General features: G+C 40.1%; 1 protein-coding gene across 1 annotated transcript in view; it reads left to right on the top strand.

Annotated features, from left to right (window-relative positions):
- Nucleotides 1-6839, top strand: part of LOC311037175 (CD276 antigen homolog) — an 8739-nt gene extending 1900 nt beyond the window's left edge. The window contains exons 2-8 of the mRNA XM_084046290.1: nt 1247-1323; nt 1438-1782; nt 2321-2629; nt 2983-3102; nt 5076-5114; nt 6070-6141; nt 6272-6839. Coding sequence (XP_083902416.1) covers nt 1257-1323; nt 1438-1782; nt 2321-2629; nt 2983-3102; nt 5076-5114; nt 6070-6119 — 930 coding nt within the window. The 5' untranslated portion in view covers nt 1247-1256 and the 3' untranslated portion in view covers nt 6120-6141; nt 6272-6839. The remainder of the gene's footprint in view (nt 1-1246; nt 1324-1437; nt 1783-2320; nt 2630-2982; nt 3103-5075; nt 5115-6069; nt 6142-6271) is intronic.
- Nucleotides 6840-23708: the final 16869 nt, after the last annotated feature.

The following is a 23708-nucleotide window of genomic DNA, read 5'->3' as shown; positions in this document are numbered from 1 at the left end:
AGATTATCCCAAAATGTGTTGATTGGTTTTGTCCAGGGAAGGTTAGAGTTAGTTGTGTTCTAAATATCTCAGCGTTATTAAATCAACATGAATTTACTGAACCTGCCACCTCACAGACTTGTTAGCCCATGCAAAAGTATTGCAGCATCCAGGCCAGCTGGCAGACCCGAAAATAAACATGTTATACTGTACCCCCACTCATATGAATGATCTGTTCATATTCTGTGTTCATTGAATAGTTATTGTAGGCCTACTATATCGTCACACAAACGCTTACACACGCGCGCGCGCACACACACACACACACACACACACACACACACACACACACACACACACACACACACACACACACACACACACACACACACACACACACACACACACACACACACACACACACACACACACACACACACACAATTTTTATTCTTTAAGAAAGAAAAAACAGTGCGCTTCCTCTGGATGCCTTCTTAGTTTAGGCAGTGGGTGCTCAGCTATGTATACAACTCAAATCAAAAACCACCCAGTTGAAAAATCGGCACTCCAAAGTAGATACTGCAAGACAGTGGCTCAGTTTCTCATTTTATTGCGAGAACGTCTTGCAGTATTTATTTTGGAGTGCTGCTTTTTCCACTTAGGTGGTTTTTGATTTGAATTATTTTTTTGTATCCACAAATTACAATCAATTTACAGGGAAACAAATGTAACAGGGTTGATAGTTCATGGCACCTAAGGATACACATGGCACCTTCTCCTCCACACAGAAAAACTGCCTAACAGCTGAAACTGAGCAATATTAAGCGAGTTGTTTGGCTTTACTCTTTGTCATGCCAGCGATTGTTAGGCCACTCGTGGTCATTTTATATACATGGCCCAGGCTTCCAAACATAAGTATGGAGAACCTACACCTGTACCCGATGTTTGTTATGATTCTGGTCCGTGTACAAATCAAAAACACCCCAATCCCACCTCCAGAATCAGGACCTCCCTGTGACTGGTGTCAACAACGGGGGTCTGTAATTAGTCCACCACAACACAGGGGTCTGTAATTAGTCCATCAGAGACACACACACACACACACACACACACACACACACACACACACACACACACACACACACACACACACACACACACACACACACACACACACACACACACACACACACACACACACATTAACACTAAGGATTTTACTCTACACACATTACATTTCTTTTAATTATTCTTTATTTCACTACAGGTCACAGATCATGGCCTCTGTTGGAACATGCATGCTGTTTCTGACCATCATCCATATCAGTGCAGGTAGTGATTCCGGTAAGAATTGTCCTGGTGTCCAGAATTCAGATCTGACATTTTAATGTATTTTTGACATGCTGCTGTTACTTAACTTAATCTTTTTTCTTTCTTTTTCTCTATCTCACTCCACAGCCTTTGTAAAGGTAGTCTGTGAATCTGAAAGCCATGGTCAATATGGCTTGGAGTCTATCCTTAAATGTGTCATCAAAACTACAGAAGAAGCAACAGATGCAATGATCAAAGTGGTCACTTGGAAGAAAAAAGGGAATGAAACAGCATTAGTTGTTTTTCACAAAGATCTTCAACCCACAAATGGACCACGTTTTCGGTTTTCTGAGAAAAACATGAATGTCAAAACCAGGGACGTGTCCCTGATTGTCAGCAACACTCAGATTAATGACAGAGGAGAGTATGAATGCAGGGTAACGACAGACAGTGGTTCAGCACCCCTCGTCACGATCAACCTCAATGTCACAGGTGAGAGTGCTGTATTGACCATATTCACACAGTGGCCATTTTGCTGTTACTCATACTCAGGAGTGGTGGTAGGAGGGAATTTCTCATGGCCGCTCCCGATCATCTGCTACATGTCTTAATTGTAAATTGCAGCTGTACTCCTCCATAGAGAATAGTCTGGCGATCAGCAAATATTTTCTGGTTGGACAGTCATACTCCCCTTTCTTGGGAGTCCCCTGCCTCTGCCCTTTGTATCTGTAGCTGTGTTAACTTTCTGTTTCACTATGAAACGAATCACACAGATACAACATTTCACCTTCATTTAACTTTGCCTGACAATCTCAAAATGTGTTATAATTTATATGTGGGTCTGAATACTCAGAACACATGTGCAGCAGTATGAATACTGTATTGCGAAAATGTTTTAATTTAACAACCGTAATTGGCTTATGGTCCAACTACGCTGCTATGCTTTATGACCATGTTTACTCCACATCCTTGACACTGAACCTGGCTGGTTGTCTTCTTGTTTAACGTCCCCATGTCTTTCTATTTGCAGCCAAATACAGTGCACCAATCGTAAGCTCCATCCCCGAGAAGGATATTCCACACAATACAGAGGTGACCCTTGTCTGCAACTCTGAGGGTGGTTACCCAGAGGGTACAATTCACTGGTTCGATCTGGAGAAAAAGGAATGGCCCGGTTCTAAACTGGTTCCTAAACAGATGGACGATGAGCGCTTTAACCTCACCAGTAAACTGACTTTGCTGAAGAACTCAGTTTTCGACCACTACATATGTTCAGTGTACAACGCCAATGGAGACGAGGATGGGGAGATGAAATTTGATCTTCCCTTCAAATACTCAAGTATGTTTTTTCGACTATCTTTATCCAGTACAGTTACAGTATATCACAGGACAGGTGATAACGGTATATTCCTTTGTTTTGGAGACAAAGTTTCAGTTGAAGATAATTCAACTGAAATAGCTGTGACTGCCTTATCAGTCTTTCCAACGCAACAGCAGTTTGCCAGGTTACCTTTCTTAGATAGAAAAACAAAACAAAAAACTCTCATGATATGTTAACAATAGTGCATTTTTATTTTAATTTTAACCAGCATCAGTTTAGAAAATGTCTGCCCGATGTGTTGATGAGTCAAGATCATAAAAGGTTTTGGCACAATGAGTTTTGTTAAAAAACATATCACTATCATTTTATAGGGTCAGGCAAACCAGAAGCGGGTGGTGCTGTATCCAAAATAGTTGCCCCTGTTCTGGTCATCGGCTCATTGATTGTAGGACTCCTGATGGCATTGCTGTTTAAGAAAAGGCGTTCTAATGGTAAGTACACAAACACATCTTTGTCTGGTTACTGATATGTATTCAAGTGATGCAATAATCCATTAAGACCTGACGCCGATTCTACAAATGCCTTCTAAATCAGTAGTTCTCAAACCTTTTCGTGCCAAGGACCCCCAAATTGATATGTATCAGAAAATGTTTTGTGCCAGGGACCTCCAGAAGAGAAGATTTGTGTAAAAGAAAATAAAAAAATTTCAAACACTTTCAAGATTTTTCAAAAATGTTCAAAAATAGCAGATGTACAAGCTTGCAGCGCAGCACAAAGTGACGCGCTGTGAGCTTGTATACCTGCTATTTTAGGGAGAACCACTGTTCTAAATCCTAAGAGTTTTCTGAAAACCCTATGTTGTTATATTTATAGCTAAAATCTAAAATGACACAGATGCTTTCAAAGATACACAATGTGACAGAATTACATAAAATACTACATTTAAACATAATGGTACATGTTACTTACATAAACACCTAAACACCTTTTCAGGCCGTGACCCCCAAAATAATCATACAGTATTTGAACTGGGGACCCTGATAAGCACTTGGAATGTAGGAGTTGAGGCATTGAATTTAGTTAGACTCGGTTCCACAGTTAAATATTGCAAAAATAGCAGATATACAAGCTTTAAGATCGGCTATTTAAAAAAAAATCCTCTTTCTTATATTATTTGACAATTTGGCAAATGTTTGACCAGTTTTTATAGTATAGTTTACTGATTACTTTTGATGCAGTAATGTCTTTTTCTTTTCTTTTTTTTTATTATTAAAAAAGTCTTAAAAGTCCTTAAATTATCACTTAACTGTCATCTGGGGACTCACCTGGGGTCCTGACCCACAGGTTGAGAATCGCTAGTCTAAAACAAATGCAAGTTGTGTACAAGCTCACAAATCACTATATTTGAAATAGGGCCAAGTGGTTTATTCATAATGTACTTTTTCCCTTTCTAGAAATGTGGTGGAGTCAAAAGTAAAATATTTGTCTTGAAATGTAGTGGAGTCAAAGTATCCAAAAATCTAATATTCAAGTAAAGTATAGATACTCTAAATGTTTTACTTAGAGCTGGACTATGTAACTTTCCTGTTCTACCCCGGATTCGAACCCGGTTTCCTGTGCAAGTGCTGACATTTTTACCATTTAGCTAATAGAGCCTGCCTGCTTGCTTAGGGGATACATTTTTTTTGTGTCAAGCCAGAAACAGGATTGTGTAGACCGTAGAAGGTCATGTCTCACCTAGACAGTAGACACAGGAGCTAAATGTCTCAATAGAAGAGCCCGGAGACAAAATACAACCACCCCAATTGTATAGGTTATTATATTGTCTTAACATTACATTTTATTCATAAAAAAAAGTTACATAGTGCTGCTTTAAGTACAGTACTCAAGTAAATGTACTTAGTTACTCTCCAACACTGGATGCTCTTTGATAAACTTTATTTATCACATACCCAGCCTTTATCCTACCTCGGTAAGAGAACTGAAAACAACAAATCAAATCAGTGCAGCTAAAGTTCCAAGGTGGGCAGAATGGAAACAGTGAGCCACTTCTGCTTTGGATCAGCAAGATTAGATTAAGGAACTCACCATGTCAACACCGACAAAACTTGTTGTGGGCGTGAAGATAAGAGGCATACAATATCTTGAAACCTGAGACGAATCTGGGAACCCATCATCAAAACAAAGGAAAACAATTTTTGAGAGATGAAGTATCAACAAACCAGTTGAACTACTGTGGTCCATGCACTTTGCATACAGCCATTTTGAACAGACCAAAGGGATGTAAATTCAAGGAGAGACAACTATCCGTTGAATACTTGACATGCCCAGTGTCGTAAAGTGACAAAAGGTTTTCTTTGACGAGAGATTTTTACTTCCTAGGTTTGAAGTTCCTCAGTAATATTGGTGAAATCAGCATCATAGCATTGTATACAGTGTATCTGATTTTTTCTTCCCCTATCAGTGGCCCGAAGACATTCTGCAACACAGGCACACCTCATGAGTATGTCTTTGTATTTAACTTGCCTTTTACAGGCCTTCAGTATTACTAATATTTATGGGTGGTGGTCTTTCAATAAAAAAAATAAAAAAAAGTAAAACAACAGAACTAAAACAGGAAAACATTGTTTATAGTGATATTGCTGTTTGCAGGAAAAGGCTAATGTTATGATAATAATAATATTTTGTATGAGGTTATTCAATTGTCTTCAATGGACCTTCAGTAAAAGATTACTGCTTGTTTTTATACAAGCAAAAGTGAAACCAAGACCACACATTTCTCACCATAAACAAGCTTCTGTTTCCATCTGAAGCTTGATCTAACCATATTGAACTACTATGTAAAATAAATAAATCTGGTGATCATGTGGAGTAAAGAAGTACAGTAGAGTCCTCATGTATGTATACTGTAAAACCCTCAGTGAGAGTGTAAAGATTTACCCATAAGGGGTCGATAAGAATTAAATGAACACTGAGGATTTTACTGGGTGGGAGCAGGAGACACCGTTGTAGAAGCAAAAATCATCCAAAGCTGTCTAAGGTGAGTTAGGAGAATAGAGTACCACATTTTAGAAGCCTTTATTAAAGCATTTCAACTGAGCAGGTGCTCGTCGGGACAGGACAAGAATATTTATCTGTTAAAGACTGACTCCGTTCCCATGGCTATGTAAGTAAATAATTAAGGAGTGTCCTACAGTTACAGGAACAATGACTAACCTTATCATAAGGAAATTCAGTTCTGAATTCCAAAATCTAGGCATAGGACCTTTTGATCATCTTGTTGCATCTTTATCTTTCTGTGCAGGGTGTTTAAGGGGAAAGTACACATCTTCACTTCTACCTAACTGTACCTAACTTCTGTTTTTGTAACAATAGATCTCGCTGCAAATTGGCGACAACTACCAGTTCTAATAAAATTGACCTCACAGTAATATGTACCAAACATTGATTTGTTACAGGTGACCATACATCAATTGGCCAAGAAGAAGATCAGCTGGCAAGCGACTGAGATTACACGGATGCAGAGCTAGGTGAGCTTCTTATGTTTTTCTCGTGTTCCTATGGTGACCATCATTTGACAGCTTTATAATCAAGTCTATCTTTATTACTGAAACGCAAGCTGTGTAAGGTGTAATACATGATACATCTTTCTCATCATAGGTGGAAACGACAAGCTGAAGACATGAACAGGTTGGAGGATTTCAAGTGATAATGCTTTTGTCGGCAGTTCCACAAAATGAACACTTCCTTTTTGGTCTGTATGGGTAGAGTTTGTTTCCAGTTGTGTAAAGTAACTAACTACTACATTTACTCACTGTACTTAAGTACACTTTGCAGGATTTTTTACTTTATCGGAGTATTTCCAATTTCCAATACTTTCTACTCCACTACATCTCGGAGGCAAATATTGTACTTGTACTCCACTAAAATTATTTGAAAACGTTAGTCACTAGTTACTTTGTAGATTTTGAATATTAGTACAAAACACACCAACCACTTCAGCCCTAAATGTATTTCAGCCATTTGAAAATAGCAGATCTACAAGCTCACAATGTGCCGCGATGCGACGCATTGTGAGCTTGCAGATCGGCTATTTTCAAAAGATTTTTTTATACATTTTTACTTAAAGGGGTATTTCACTTTCAAAAAAACTTTTGGTCGTTTTATCGTCTACTCAGGCTTTAGTGAGCCCCCCAGACAGTTTTTAAGTTGCTCGATTTAGTATTTAGATATTTGATAATCATTTTATCAGACACGCCCCCTTGTAACTTCAAACTCCATTTTAACCATGTTAGATTCATCAAAAACACCTCCTTGGTCCTGGATCTCCTTGGATCCCTCCTAATACGTGAGGGGGTCGTGTTTTTTCGATAACTCTTTTCATTTATTTTTTATATTTTTTGGGGAAAATGAAAAAAATTAAATACATTAAAAAAATAAAATAAAAGAAATGAAAAAGTAATCGAAGAAACACGGCCCCCTCACGTATTAGGAGGGCAGGGTGAGTCACGGGAACCAAGGACGGGTGTTTTTGATGAATCTAACATGTTAAAAATGGAGTTTGAAGTGATAATGGGTTTGTATAGGAAGGGGGCGTGTCTGATAAAATGAATATCAAATATCTAAATAGTGAATCAAGCAACTTAAAAACGGTCTGGGGGGCTCACAAAAGCCTGAGTAGACGATAAAACGACCAAAGGTTTTTTTGAAAGTGAAATATCCCTTTAAGTAACAAATGTGAGTACTTTTCCACCGCTGTTTTTTTCTCACTCTCCTCATCAAGTTGTATGCAACCAGAACACTTTCTCACATGTATTTACTGAAGAAATCAGTTTGTTAACTCAGTTGAATGAGTTAACAAATTAACTCCACTGAAATGTTCTCTTAGTAATTCAAATGTGTTTGTCATATGTACATTTTTACTTTGCTTGAGATCAGCATATACAATTATACATAGTGATATAGTGCCAAGCATAGCGGCAGTGGAGGATTCATAGTCATATACTGTATACAGTACAGTACATAAAGTGATCATGCCTGTGTGGCCACATTGTTGCCACTTGTAATTGCACCTGCCTCTTTTATACTCAACGGTTTATTCCTACCAGTGGTGGAAAAAGTACTACATTTTTTTACTTAAAAGTATCAATACTGCAATATAGAAATACTCTGTTACAAGTAGAAGTCCGGAATTCTAAATGTACTTGAGTAAAAGCACAAAAGTATTGGCATCAAAATGTACTTAAAGTAAAAGTACTCATTGTGCAGAATGTCCCATTTCAAGTTCTCAAATGTATACAAATCTTTTGAAAATAGCAGATCTACAAGCTCACAATGCGTCGCATCGCAACGCATTATGAGCTATTTTCGGCTATTTTCAAATGGCTGAAATGTATACATAGAGCTGAAGTGGTTAATGTATGTTTTGTAATAATATTCCAAATCTATAAAGTAACTAGTAACTAAAGTTTTCAAATAATTGTAGTGAAGTAAAAGTACAATATTTGGATCCGAGATGTAGTGGAGTAGAAGTATGCCCGAAGTAATACCTCAAAATTGTACTTAAGTACAGTACATAAGAAAATGTACTAAGTTACTTTCCACCACTGATTCCTACATTGCAGAGTACATGCTGACAAGCCATAAGATTTCCCCAAGCCATAATGTTGTGAAGCAGGTGTAGAACCATCATGTAATGCATGTATGCTAGGGAGATGTTTAGAGATGCTGAAGAACAAAAAAAATCTATGAATGCTGAAGAACAAAAACATCTGTGAATGAAGAATTAATTTGAATTCATCAGAATTAACATGTGCTGGACACATTGAAGTATAATACACATTTCATGTGCAAGCACTACATAGGGTATAACATACAATATATTGCCCTGGCAAGCTAATTTCTGAAGTTCTCAGAATTGAGATCCTGTTCAGTATCAAATCTCGGTTCTCCATTTCACATCAGATGGAAAGTCCTCAACTTGCACCGCAGGCCACACTTCCATCACTTGATCATCACTGTTTTTTAGGACATGGAAGTGAAATTGCCTAACGGATGCATCTCATCCTGGTCAGTGGTCACTGAAGTAGCCATTATGTAACACAATTGTGGTGCCTATTTTAAATGGTTTCATTCTTCTCTACTGTTGAATAGCACTGTATCGGGTTTAATCTACAGGGTAGATAGGGTCTTTGTAGAATATAAACGCTGTTATGAGGCCTACTTATTTCCTTACTGGTCATCGAGAAGCATTGCTTACTGTAAACCTACAATGCCGTCTAATCAATGCCAGTATAATGGCTATAAAGGTTTATGATCAATCAAACTTTAACAACCGTGTAAAAAGAAATTAACTTTTTGGGAGAAAAAGACTGCAAGGGCATTGCGCATGTGTATGTTTTTGTCCTTTTATATTGTGCATCGTTTGCATTGTCTTAACGTTCTCTATAAAGTTTTATGAATTGCCTTGTTAAAAGGAGCCATGCAAATAAACCTTGCCTTGACTTGTTGACTAAAGCAAACCCGATACGGTTTCTATTTACCGTTAGCTGTTTACTGTATTTTACTTACTGTATTTTTCTGTGTTCAATGAAACTATCTAAATCCTGTAAAATTTTGATCAGCACAACTATACATGACATTGAAAATAAAGATTTGTATAATAAGAATGTAACCCATGACTAACTTCCTTTTTCTTGGTTTGGTTGGGGAAATGCTTTTGCTTACATAACATTCAGATGACAGGATATCATTTGAGGTAAATATACAGCAAGCAAAACAAAACAAACTAAAGTGAAAGGTGAAGATGTAGAACATTTTCCTGGTCTGGAATATTAATTCATGCTAAATAAATGCCATTTATAATACAGTTGTCATTGAGACTGTCCAACATGTTCTAAAAATATTGATTATTGCATCTTACTGTAATTGATCATATCTTAAATATAATATGCATGTGATGGTGATGATAACAATGCAGCTCTGGTTTGTTGCAGTGATGACATATTACTGATCTACAAGGTCACAACGCGTGTAGTGAGCTTGTAGATGGGCTATTTTCAAATAGCCTAATTATGCATAGGGCTGAAGTGGTTAATGCATGTTTTGTAATAATAATCAAAATCTATAAAGTACCTAACTAACGTTTTCAATAGTAAAAAAGAGTAAAAATGTCAATATTTGCCTCTGTGATGTAGTGGAGTAGAAGTAAAAGTAATGAAAATTGGAAACACTCCAGTAAAGTACAGTACTTGGGTAAATGTACTTAGTTACTTTACACCACTGTGCACACCAAATATGTGGGGCACATCATTACAGATCAAATGTCTGATGATGATGTGTATATAGGCAGTGCCATATATTATAATTATGCTCAATTTCTCAAGGTTACATGTTGGCAAGAACATTCTACATGTTTGTTCTGTCCATACCATAGGTATACTGCCCTCTGGTGGGCCAAGTTTAAAAAGGTGAGCATCAGCCAGGTTGGCTAATGACTGTTATAATATGTGGATATTAGAAACCCTATGGCAGGCCTGGCCACTTTAATCAGTGGTGCAGTGCAAGTAACTTGTTTTGTGATGCAGAAGTCACTTTCCAGGCTTTATTGAGAAATCTTTATGTAGAAATGTATTACACAATGACATAATGACAACATAATGATTCTCCGAATGCCCATTATCATGCTGCTGTCAAATCCTAGTTTTGTAGATCTAGTGTAATTAGTAAAATAAACGTAGATCTAAAATCAAATATAAACATTTTAAAAATGGTGCTTGGTGCTCTCAGGGGGCCCACTGTTCCGATTACTGGTCTAGTCATCCCTGTGGCAGTGGAAACATTGATATAAGGCAGGGGTCTTCAACGTTTTTCAGGCCAAGGACCCCTTAGCTGAGAGAGAGATGAAGTAGGGATCCCTGCTGCCTGTTGGATTCATGTTATGTGTGTTTTCAGACATCATGTTAAATTCGTGTTTTCAGACATTTAACGACTTAAACCCTCAATACTTTGTAAACTTGACCTTTGGTTCGGTACTTGGGCTGCTCTTTTTTCCCAGTACACCAAACCTCTTTGCCGAAAATAGCGGATCTACAAGCTCACAATGCGTTGCAGATGCATTGTGAGCTTGTAGATCTGCTGTTTTCGGCTAATGTTCCCCCCAGAATAGGGATGCAAGAAGTGGTTAATGTAAAAAATTAAATAATTATCACACAAAGATCACACAAAGATTTGGCGGCCCCCTGTAGTATCTCTGAATACCCCGCTAGGGGTCCCGGACCCCCTGTTGAAGACCCCTGGTATAAAGGTATAATGTCTTTTATAGTGTTTGCCTTTATTTGTTATTATTGTGTACCTTATTGTGTTGTATATTTTTATAATGGTTTTATAATAGTTGTTATAGTAGCAAACTATAGTAGCAGACAATATCATTGTAATTTTCCACATAGGCCTACTGTATGTAGGTGAAAGTGTAATTTGAGTGAAATTTTTATTGAAAACGCAGTCATCCAAATCACATATTAATTTTCACATGTGGGTGTTCTATGACCATATTAAAATGAAAATGGAAAACATAAATGTTCAAAGTCATACCACTACACTGGACAATATTCAAATGTTACAATGTAATCTAAAATTTTCCATTGTGCAAGTAATACTTTGAGGAGCACCATTTCAACCTTATCTTCAAATAATTGGTCCTGGGTCCTAACTAATGCTCATTGATTGATTGATTGAATACTTTATTAACAGTTTGTAAATATGTGGTATGGTTATACAAAAAAAGGTGCTAAAAGGATAACACAAAAAGCCCTGAGGGCTTGTTGCCATTGTGGTCCTGTGTATTCAATTCATAATAAGATGGCACGACACAAATTCCGTCTACTCACTCTGCGTCTCATTGGTGGGCTGTGAACAGTTCAGGAACCTGCCTACCAGTGACATAATCACTGAACTGAATAGACATTAGTGAGGACCAGTTATATATGAAGATAGGTTGAAAATGGTTGAAGTGGTCCTTTAAGTCATATTTCAAATGAAAATGTAATTTTCTTTGAAAATTTGAAAATGAAAACGACATTTGACATTTACCCAAGACTTAACCTGATGTACAGTGCACAGTATTAAAATAGCTGACAATAAACGAGCCAGGCCTAATTGTCCAACATGTCTGACCTCATTAATGGTCTCTGAATGGTAGCAAATTACAGGCATTCATATGGAGTTTGCTTAAATGTTTTGATTTTTATATAGTCTGAAATTGCCATATGTATTCACGACCAGCAGAGAGCAGTATAGCCTTTTGAATACTTGAGTATTGCAGCAGCAGAAACAACAAATGATTAAATTAAACTCAGGTGTTGTGTTTCTCTGCCTTGCATGCAGTGTGTTGGATATTCAGTAGGCTAGGCGGTCAGTAATCAGAAATTTCAGTAGCCCAAAAACAAGTATTCGTCGTGGCACACAAACAATAAGCCTACACTAGCCTTGGATCAAGACTACAATGATGTGTTTTATCGAGTCTGACTTTTACTTAAGTATCTACGATAGTCTTGGCTAGCACCCCCTAGTGCGTCCTTCATTTTCACCAGTAAAGCCCGTAAACTTCTCCGTACATTTACAAGAAATATATATATAAGGTGCTTAGCCGGTTGACCCAAATGTTAGCTCACGCGTCGGAGTCTTTGTGCAATGTATTAGTCCGTATTTTTCAATAGATATGTGTTTTAATACCGTCTCTGTGCCGAACGCCATTCCCCCCCTCGTTTACTTCCTATTTACATTGCGTGTAATTCCGTCTTTCACCGGATGCGCCTCTCCACTACCGGCCATTGATGAATACAGGGACCTTCCGCCAGAATCCGACACAGACACAGATTAAAACACATATCTATTGATAAATACGGACTAATACATTGCACTCCGAAGTGCGAGTTAACATTTGGGGCAACAAGCACCTTCTATATTTTGTTTGTAGATGTAAGGAGAAGTACGGGCTTTACTGGTGAAAGTGCAGGACGCACTGTGGGGTGCAGGCCCAAGACTATGGTAGATACGAAAGTAAAAGTCATACTCGATAAAATACATCTATGATAGTCTTGATCCGAGGCTAAACAATAACTAGCATACACATAAATTGCAGTAGGTAGGTAAGATTATCCACACGGTAACCTCGAATGACTGAAGCACAGATGGGGCCCTAGGCTATAGGCATGAATGATGTCATCACGGAATGCCCTATTAAATGCACAGCACTGCGTGATCTCCATTAGGATTTGTGCGTAAAAGGCGCGTAGATGGGCCATTCATTCACTCGTGCCTCGATCCTTGTGCGCTCATATATCTATTTACGCACGCTTGTGTGGTCTGGAGAACTTCAGTATCCAGCTTAGTGCACACAGAGGAGAGCTCATACTAGTGCATCTGGTAACCACACGACAGAGCCTCTCTCTTCAATACTTACATATCACAACTTATAAATATTACTCAGAAGCGGACCGTGTCGCCAATAGATTAGACTCTTTGGGAAGGACGTCCGCCGGGGACCACCGTCCAAGATATTCAACCATTCTGTCGGAGGGGGGACCCAAAGAGACAAGATCATCATCATCATAGAACTGACTGACCGGGAGTTATGAAAAAAACTGCGAATTCAGGTGTGTGTGTGTGTGTGTGTGTGTGTGTGTGTGTGTGTGTGTGGAATCTTTCCCCCCAAGTATTAGTTTTTTTTTGCATGAGTGTGAAACTTCAAAAAGTGTCCAGTCTTAAAGATACTGGAGTGTCTGCATCTAACCTCTCTTTCTAACCCCTGGCTCTACCAGACAATAGAGTCAGCAACATCATCATTAAGCATCATTCTGTCCTCCACAGCTTGCCCTTCTGTGTGGATGCTGGTTTCTTCAGGATGCAGCACACTACAGTCTGTCTGTGTGTGTGTGTGTGTGTGTGTGTGTGTGTGTGTGTGTGTGTGTGTGTGTGTGTGTGTGTGTGTGTGTGTGTAGTGGTGTAAAGTAACTAAGTAAAATACTTAAGTACAGTACTTAAGTAGCCTGACACTCAGCCTGAATTTTCATTTCATTTAGTTACTAGCTACTTTAAGTAGATTTTGATTATGATTACAAAACATACATTACCTTCAGCGCTATATACATTTAGGCTATTTTCAAAAGATTTTAATACATTTTATAGCCTACATTTGAAAACTTAATAATGAGTACTTTTATTTTTGTTACTTTAAGTACATTTTGATACCAATACTTTTGTACTTTTACTCAAGTACATTTTGAATTCCAGACTTTTACTTGTTACAGAGTATTTCTATATTGCAGATTTGCTACTTTTACTTAAGTAAAAAATGTGTGTGCGTGTGTGTGTGTGCGTGTGTGTGTGTGTGTGTGTGTGTACGTGTGTGTGTGTGCGTGCGTGCGTGCGTGCGTGCGTGCGTGCGTGCGTGCGTGCGCGTGTGTGTGTGTGTGTGTGTGTGTGTGTGTGTGTGTGCACATGCGTGTGTGTGTGTGCCTGCGTGCCCTCTCACACAAGGGCATCATTAGGGAACATTCTTACATAACCACACATGCCTTTATTGCTGTTTTCCTATGTTTTCTTGTGTTGCATATGCTTCAATTCTTCTGTGCCCATACATTTGTGAATACTATTTGCGTGTGTGTTTGCTGGGTATTTTAGTCCTATCTGTGAAAGTGTGTGTTAAGCCTAATTTATTCTCAAAACGGCAAAACTGTGTCGCTTTCTAAGTAATAACTAAAGCTTAACTATAGCTTATTTTAGGCGAGTGACACTGTCGTGGAACAAAGTATAAATTAGGCTCAACTGTGGCCCTGCGAGGCCCCATCATCTGTGTCCTCCGCTGCTCCCCTTTACTCCTCAAACATTCCGGAACACAGGGCAGGCTCTTGGCACATGATCACTGAGGAATGGACGATACAGACAGAAATGTTGACACTGCAATGCTTAAGAATGCCCCACAATTTCCAATTCTTTTTGCATCAAGTTTTGTAGCCTACACATGGACATAATTAAAGCCCAACCAATGATATACATTTTGGAGAGTATGAAAAAGGTAGTGCACGCACATCCGTTAGGTCCAGGTGCTTAGACAAACAAAGTATAATGAAAAAGAATAAAGTCTGCACACTGGTGGTTGCAAAAAGCTCCAGAATGTATTGCTCGGAAGAGCGGAGAGCCCTTCACCAATTACCAATGTTTTGTGGAATATTTTGTTTAAAAGTGCAACATTTTCTAATCTATTAGAAAAATCACAGTGACACCTCACCACCGATAAGCACAGGTCCTCTCTATAAATAGTGCAGAAACTCACCCAAACCTTTGTCTATTGTGCTCAGTCGTGTGATTTAGAGGTACTTTAGTAGGCAGTCGGAATGCTATGAAAGTGGGTAAATATGGTGCTCATTGTTGCATTGTGTATTTCATGTGGCAATGTGGCATGTATTTGTAAGGGTAGGAGGGGGTGAATAGGGTGCTTTGTGTATGCATTTGTAAGGAAAGGGGAGTAGGCGCAAATGATTTTTCGATAACGGACCCACAATTCAGTGTGTCCAAAGGGAAACATCTTGAGTATTCATCAGACAACTTCTTAACAGACAACTTATTGACCTGATCTACAATATTACATGTATAGGCATTTAGCAGATGCTCTTATCCAGAGCGACTAACAAAGTGCAAGATCATAGTAAGCGGCAGGAACTCTGCTTACAGGGTAAGCAGACAAATAAATAAGAGTACCAAGAAAACAAGTGTTACAAAGTCACTTGTAACTCTGACAGGTGGTCAAGGTGGCCTAAAGGTTACAGCAGTGTCCTTATGGCTGGAAGGTTTGGGGTTCGATCCTCGGCACCAGCCAGAAAACAATCTGGACAGGGAAGTAAATGAGCAACACTCACCCCTCCCTCAATACCTGCCGTTGAAGTGCCCTTGAGCAAGGGCACGTAATCCCACCTAGGCCTGTCACAATTATTGCATAATCGTCTAATTGCAATTATTTTAGATAATCGCAATTATTTTTGCACAATCGTCGTCATCTTTTCCATGCTGAACATTTTTCACACATTTTCAAATATTGAAAAAGCAGAAACAGCAGATCTACGAAGTGACGCGTTGTAAGCTTGTAGATCTGCTATCTCTTTGTACATTTCAGTTATTTGTCATATCTGCCCTGTGAATTGTTTTATCATGAAGCCTAAAAGGCTTCAAATGCTCCAACGTTCAATACCAAACACACAATTAAATTCATCGCAATTATTTTAGTGACAATTAATCGTCTACTTAAATTTCTAATCGTGACAGCCATAAATTCCCACCTGCTCCAGTGGAGCTGCTCAGTGGCCGACAGCATAAGACTGTGGTTCTACTGGGCATCTATCTTCCAGGAAGGAATGTGTGTGAAGTAGGGTGTTGCTGAAAAAGAGCATTCGTGTTCAGCAAACCCACCCAGGCAGCACCTCAGTTATCTAAATGTTAGATAAACACTGGGCAAATCTTTCAGCAGTCTTTAAGTTCAGTCTTTTGACCTCAAGGTGGCAAAATATAACCGTTTATGTCAAAACATTTCACTCCTGCTGGATGATGGAGAACTGCTAAAAGAAATTCTGAACATTAATCAGTCTAGCAGCAGCTGGTGGGGTGACCCGCTGGGGTGATCAGCGAGTCTCTGGTTCGATTCCCCACCAGCTGGAGCATTTGCTGCATGTCACTCCCCTACTCTCTCTGTGCATTTACAACTTGCTATGTTTCCTACTTAGCATAAAAACGCTAGCAAATGATTATGTCCCACATTCACCGCTAAAACACACTTCTTATTGTCTCCGCCAGGAGACTATGTTTTCACTTTCCGTCCCCCCCCCCACGGCCAAGCTAACATTGGTCAAGCCTCACGTGACACGTGACAATACGTTGAAAGAGTGTGCTCTGATTGGCTAGTGAGACGCATGACGTATAGCGGCCTATAAATAGATGTGTCACTTGAGGTAAGACAGGAATAATCACGAAATTAATCACGAATAAATTCCAATATTTGCTGGCGGAGACTTGTGCTCCGAGGAGCACATTTTCTAGTTATCATTATTATTACATTGTTACATTATTACTTTGTTTTAAAGAGGTGCATTATATCTGTGCTCTCTCCACTCATCCGTGTATGTATTTCTCTCCAGTACGATTAAGAGTTGTCTCCAAATCCCCAGCAAAACCATCATTGGCACAGCAGTTTAGAACCGGACGTGCTTATGTTGTTCTGTGGTTTCAGCTAATGTGACCTTGAATGAGTGCAGAAGACATCAGAGTGCATCTCTCTCTCTCTCTCTCTCTCTCTCTCTCTCTCTCTCTCTCTCTCTCTCTCTCTCTCTCGCTCTCCCTCTCACTTCCCCCTCCTACGCATGAGAGATCCCAGTCAGCTGTACTATTATACACTCTTCTGGTTAGCTCATTTTTGAAAGAAGCTTGTCTTCAGCTTGAATGGGCTCTTTTGTGGTACACAGTTGCTCGGGGTGGTGATGATGACGTGGACCTGTTGCCCTTTACATCTTTAAAATTCATCGTTGAATCCCTGATACCCTTGCATACAGTATGAAATGCAAAAGGCCTGAAAGATATAGTGCTTGATTCCTTCTCTCCTCTCTCTTTAGACAGAGTATATCCCCAAGCTATAACTTTAATCCTCAAGTAAACATTACAGTAGGATCAGTTTGTTTGCTAACCTAATCGCTTTGACACTGCGTTCATCATCATAGTCTGTGTTTGCACATTATAGAGCAGTGGTTCTCAAAGTGGGGTCCGGGGGCCCCCAGGGGTTATTGAGGGGGTCCCCAGCAAAATAAGTTAATTTAGCATCTAAACCCTATATACATCAGCTGTTTGAAAATAGCCGATCTACAAGTTGTGTGATTTTCAATAATATCTTGGAAAAAATGTGAGCATTGAGTATTTTTAAAACATTTTAACAACGCAAATCTTATAGGGGGTCCATATGGCACAAAATCTTTCCAGATGGGGGTCCGCTGCCAAATACAGGGGTCCTTAAGGCTGATGGGCCAGCAGCTTTGGCCTGGTGGATTTAGTCAACAATGGGAGCGTACACACGCCAGCCCCCTCACTAAAATATTTTGGGATTTGGCATTGATTTGAAAACAGTGGGTGCTAGACTAGGGATTTCCTTCTCTCAGTGGTTTCAGGCCACTTTCACACTGTAGGTCTGGGTTATCTGTGTGTAAGAAGGATTTTGAAGATAAGATAAGATAGACCTTTGTTGATCCTCGTGGGGAAATCAGGTGTCGTAGCAGCAACAGCGGTAAACGTGAAACATAGGATATAGGTGTCTATCTGGACAATATGTGCAGTCTATCAACAGTGAATAATATAGCATATGTACAAATCTATTGACAATGACTCTGAACTATGAATAGATATAAACAGTTATCCTCAACCAGCATCAGTCACAGTTTGTAGTGTTCATCCCAGTAGTCCATGTGCAAGTGTGCCAGAGTCAAGCAGGAGTCACTAATCCCAAAGAACAGAACAGAACATAGTGGTGATCAGGCTAGATTTTGGAGCTTGATGGCTACTGGCAAAAAGAACCGTCCAAGTCGATATGTGGTGTGCTTTGAGAGGATGGGTCTGTCTGTGCCTGAATTGTCTCCTCATCCCCACTAGCACATCATAGAGGGAATGAGAGGGGTACAAAAGGTTGATGTTACTGTACCTCCCCAACAAACCACAGAAAAGAGGAGAACATTGGCTACTAGTACTACAGAGTGGTAGAACATCTGCAGCAGCCTGTTACACACATTGCAGGACCCTAAGCCTCCATAGAACAGCTTGCATCGTCAGTTTCCTTTAGAGGGCCTCAGAGTCGTCAGTCCAGTCCATTTTAAAGTTAATGTCCACTCCCAGGAACTTGTAGGTGTCCACCATCTCCGCCTCCTCCCCTCGGAAGGCAATGTGAGTCGGGGGGCCTCTTTGTGCTCTGCTGGTAGTCCACCACAAGCTCCTTGGTCTTGCCGATGTTGAGCTACATGTGGTTGCTGTCACACAGCCCTGCGAAGCTCTCCATCAGGGCTCTGCACCTCGCCTTGTGGTCATCTTGTTGTCATCAAGCTTACAGCGTCCTGTACTACACAGCAAAACATTGCTGTGTAGGTCAACTAGGACTGATCACATCTATATGAACCCTGAAAACGGGTCCTGGATCGTACAGCATGATTGATCACCTCACTTCGGTATTGTCTCTGATTATGGGGAAATAGGGATCTGGGGGGAGACTGGTTCTGGTTCAGTTGTGTCCAGTTTGATTTGATCAGTGTGATTCAATGCACCCCCGATGTTATAAAGGCAGCAGTGTCATCTGTCCTCCCACTTAGCACACTAGCATGTCCCATTGAAAACCAACAGATGAGGAGTGTCAATGGTGCTCTTTATTTCACTCCAACAATGGCTCTTCAGTCGCAGCTGAGCTAGATTCCCTTCGCTCTGAGTCATACAACTGGCTTGGCCTGCCACCTCTTTCACTTGACTCCCTGGTGATGATAAAGCTCTCTTAGGAGATTTGAGCTATTCATCTGGCGAGCTTCTATTGAATTTGCTTAACAACACAGTAAAATCCAAAGTGATAATTTAACCATGAGAATGTACAGACCCGTAAAGATCTAACACTCCCGATTTTCCACCGTGTAATAGTGTCAAGCAAGAAACTCTCCTGTTCAATTAATTCTCTTTACATTGGAAACCCCTACTTGAAACTCCTGAGTATTATACTTTTTTTCTTATCTAAGCACCCTGTGCGCAAAGCCTCACCTTCCCAATCTAAGGGGCTCGCAAAGATACTAGTCGTATAAGAAGGTTATATTCTCGAAGAAAATGACTTAACTTTTCCCCCCTCAGATAAACCTTCCCTCTGCTATTATTCTAATCTTTTCCCTCCTTCCAAAGCCCAGTGACTCACCGTTTTATTAGACCCAATTTATCTCCCCCTGCAGAATGAGATTTCTATCTGATTCATCTTAGCTGGCAGGGCTTTGGAATGCTGACCTGTGTTTTCAACAATGTGTGCGTGTGTGTGTGTGTGTGTGTGTGTGTGTGTGTGTGTGTGTGTGTGCGCGCGCGTGCGTGCGTGCGTGCGTGCGTGCGTGTGTGTGTGGGTTCAAGCCCTCTCCCGGACCCCCGCCCCCCCCACATACTGTATGACATCATCAGGCATCGTGCCAGAGTTCAACTATGAATAGAGATGGCTCGATGTCACGATGATGAGGAGGAGGATGAGGAGGAGGATGATGAAGGTAGTGACGGTGGTCTAACTGTTAACACATCTCTCTGTGGACCAGCACGAGAAGAAAATCAGGCCATGTGTTGCTTATATGCCTCCTGTGAAGAGCAGTGGTCCATTCATGAGCAATTTCACCCGACATTTATCAAACGAACACCTGAGCGAGAGGATTGGCACAGGAACACACAGTACCTCATGGAAACATGTTGTGTTGTTGTAATGTGACTGTGGATTGCATCGCAATGTATGAAGATGATATTCTGTATGCTGGAGAAAGGGATTTGTTTTCTCTTTGCTTGTTTCTTGTTTACTCCTGTTAAGCTGCGGGGCTCTAAGGGTGGCAGTGTTGGTTGGTCTGTTTCCAACCAACAGGATATCTCAAAATTGCCATGGAATTTGCTGTGCATCTTCTTGCACAGGGTGAACCTTACTGATGACTTTTTGATGACCCAATGGGCTTTCTTCTACCGCCGGTTCGGTTGGGCAGGGCTCGGTTGTGAAAAAAAGAAACAAAAAAAACTAGAAAATGTGCTCCTCGGAGCACAGGTCTCCGCCAGTACTGTTCCTGATTAATCCTGTCTTAAGTGTTACTTGATTAATCCTGTCTTAAGTGTTACTCCGCCATTTCTCAGCCATTTCGTGATTATTCCTGTCTTACCTCACTTTGAAAGAGACCAAGACTCTTTCAAAGTGACACATCTATTTATAGGCCGCTATACGTCATGCGTCTCACTAGCCAATCAGAGCACACTCTTTCAACGTATTGTCACGTGTCACGTGAGGCTTGACCAATGTTAGCTTGGCCGAGGGGGGGGGGGGGGGGGAAGTGAAAACATAGTCTCCTGGCGGAGACAAATATGAATACAAGTGAACTTCTCGGGTAGGGCTCAGGCAACCAGCCCTTAGAGTGAAAAATAAACGTTGCTGACATGATAGTAGAAATATAACAGGCAGTTTACAGGAGGTGACCCCATGGCCATTTCTCTAGTGCTAGCGTTAGGCCAATGGTTTCACACACAAGATATCTCAAAATCTGATGGACCAATTACCATGAAACCTTGGCTATCCAACACTTTGGTCACAAATAAAAGATCTGAAAAACCTCTAGTTATTACCTAACTATACCGATTGCAGGGCTCTTAGTCTCCTATAATTGTTAACCACTTTTTTGAAAATTCTCCATGCCCAATAATGACATGCAAGGTTGACATGCGAGGTTGAAAGTGGTTATTTGATAAATCGGATATTTCATTTATTGTATTATTATTAGGTTTTTTTCCTTCTTCCTTTCTAACTCATAGCATATGGTGAAGAGACAGGAGTGAGAGACAGCATTGCATTATCTGGTAGTTGAACCCTTGCAGTCAGTTTCATAATATGGATATGTAATGGACATTGACAGGACTAATCCTTCAGCACGCAACGGAGAAGATAGTCTTCTCATCAACTAATCATAAGTACCATCAAATTCTAATGTATTATGGATGAGTTACAGTAGCCAATTAGTCGTTGCATAAGGCCCCGATATCATAGCACGCAAAATACAGAATACATTTCACACTGCGTGATCTCACAGTTATCTGGGCTTTGCTCTGTGGCCGCTCTCCACATGAACACACATCACCACAGAGCTCATGTGTCAGGAACACTGTGTGTGTGTGTGTGTGTGTGTGTGTGTGTGTGTGTGTGTGTGTGTGTGTGTGTGTGTGTGTGTGTGTGTGTGCGTGTGTGTGTGAGTACATGCGTGCGTGCGTGCATGCAGTGGTGTGTACTTAAGTACAATTTTGAGGTACTTTTGCTTTACTGGAGTATTTCCAATTTTCGAGACTTTTACTTCATTACGTCTCAGAGACAAATATTGTACTTTTTACGCCATTACAATCATTTGAAAACGTTAGTTACTAGTTACTTTGCAGATATAAATTATTATATTGTAAGACATACATTAACCACTAAGCCCTATTTTATACGTAGGCTATTTGAAAATAGCCGATCTACAAGCTCACAACGCGTCGCATCGCGACGCGTTGTGAGCTGGTAGATCTGCTATTTTCAAACATTTAGTACTTTTACTTTTGGTACTTTAAGTACATCTTTATATTGTGGTATTGCTACTTTTACTTTAGTAAAATATCTGAGTACTTCTAACACCACTGCGTGCGTGTCTGTGTGTGTGTCTGTGTCTGTGTGTGTCTGTGTGTGTGTCTGTGTGTGTGTCTGTGTGTGTGTCTGTGTGAGTGTATTTCATGTCTCTCTGAACTCTCATATTGTCGCTGTCGGGCAGAAACCTCGTAACTCCATATTTCATCCTTTTAAGTTAAAATAACTAAGCAAAATGAATGCCCTACTTTGTCTTACAGTAACATCACGCAAAAGTAGCAAAAAAATCACTGATCTACAAGCTCACACAACACCTTGCGTCATGATGTGTTGTGAGCTTGTAGATTTTAGACTTTTCTTTTGCTATTTTCTAAAATGACGTGAAAGTGGTTTTAGTGTGTCTGGGGGATTTTATGAATATTGAACCAATGAAAAGTATTAACAAGAGATTATAAATGAATAATAACTTGTAACTATACCTTGGATCCATTGGAACACATGCAGGCTCTTTTTTTCCATTCCCTGAAAAGTAAGGGTTTTGGACATACGAGGTTTCAGCACGACAGCGATGCTGATGTTTTTGCATTAGGGCACTGTGTGTGTGTGTGTGTGTGTGTGTGTGTGTGTGTGTGTGTGTGTGTGTGTGTGTGTGTGTGTGTGTGTGTGTGTGTGTGTGTGTGTGTGTGTGTGTGTGTGTGTGTGTGTGTGTGTGTGTGTGTGTGTACACAGTCTGGATGAGGACTGTGGATTTAGACATCAGGAGCCTGGCATGCTGATTACAGAGGTCTGAAGCCACTGCGAACCACAGGAACTTTCCTCTCTCTCTCTCTCTCTCTCTCTCTCTCTCTCTCTCTCTCTCTCTCTCCGCCATCATCCCTCCATCAGTTCAGGCTAATTTGAAGAGATGGAGGTGTACATAGAAGCCCTCCGGCTAATTTGGCTCAGTTCTGTACTTTCAGAAAAAACATATCAAATATCTTTGCCTCTCCATCCATCCATCCATCCATTCTCTGTCTGAAGCTTTGCACCACTCGCTCCTACACAAGGCAGCATAGAGTTTTGCACAATTACACAATGATGTGGTGTGAATGCAAAGGAAAATATTATTAACCACTTTCAACCTGGCGTCCCTATTTTTGGGCACGTCATTATAGGCATCTGATATTCCTATGTCTTCTTTTTTTTTTACCTAGCAGCTGTTTTCGCTGCATGACACCATTTTACGACAAAGTATACTGTCAGGCTTAAAGGGATAGTTCACCCAAAAGATGACTTGTTTTCTATCAGTTACACACCCCATGAAGCCTTGAATTCATGGACATTTCTTAGTTTTTGTCTCATTCCTAAGCCAATAATTTGATGACCGGCGGAAAGATGCTAATGTCTCTGGTAGGAGACTCAAAGTTGACACTTTTGAGTCTCCTACCAGAGCTGCCGCCGCCAGTCATCAATTCAAAAAATTGAATTATTGGCTTAATTATTGGCTTTGGAATGCGACAAAAACAAAAAAATCTGAATCTGAAAGTCTCCATGAGGTGTGTAATCGATAGGAAAAAAGTATATTTGGGGGTGAACTATCCCTGTGGTCAAGTACTGATGGCAGTGTGTTAATGTTTCTGCTTAACCACCTGGATTTGTGCATCAAACTAAAGTATACCGTCTAACAGCACAAAAGTTCTACTTGAATTGTGCTTGGTTCACTGATGA

The sequence above is a fragment of the Gymnoscopelus microlampas genome (assembly GCF_963454915.1).
Source record: "Gymnoscopelus microlampas genome assembly, chromosome: 2".
In the NCBI taxonomy this organism is placed as follows: domain Eukaryota; kingdom Metazoa; phylum Chordata; class Actinopteri; order Myctophiformes; family Myctophidae; genus Gymnoscopelus; species Gymnoscopelus microlampas.
Note: the sequence above shows the minus strand (reverse complement) of the source record. Positions and strands in the feature narration are given on the sequence as shown.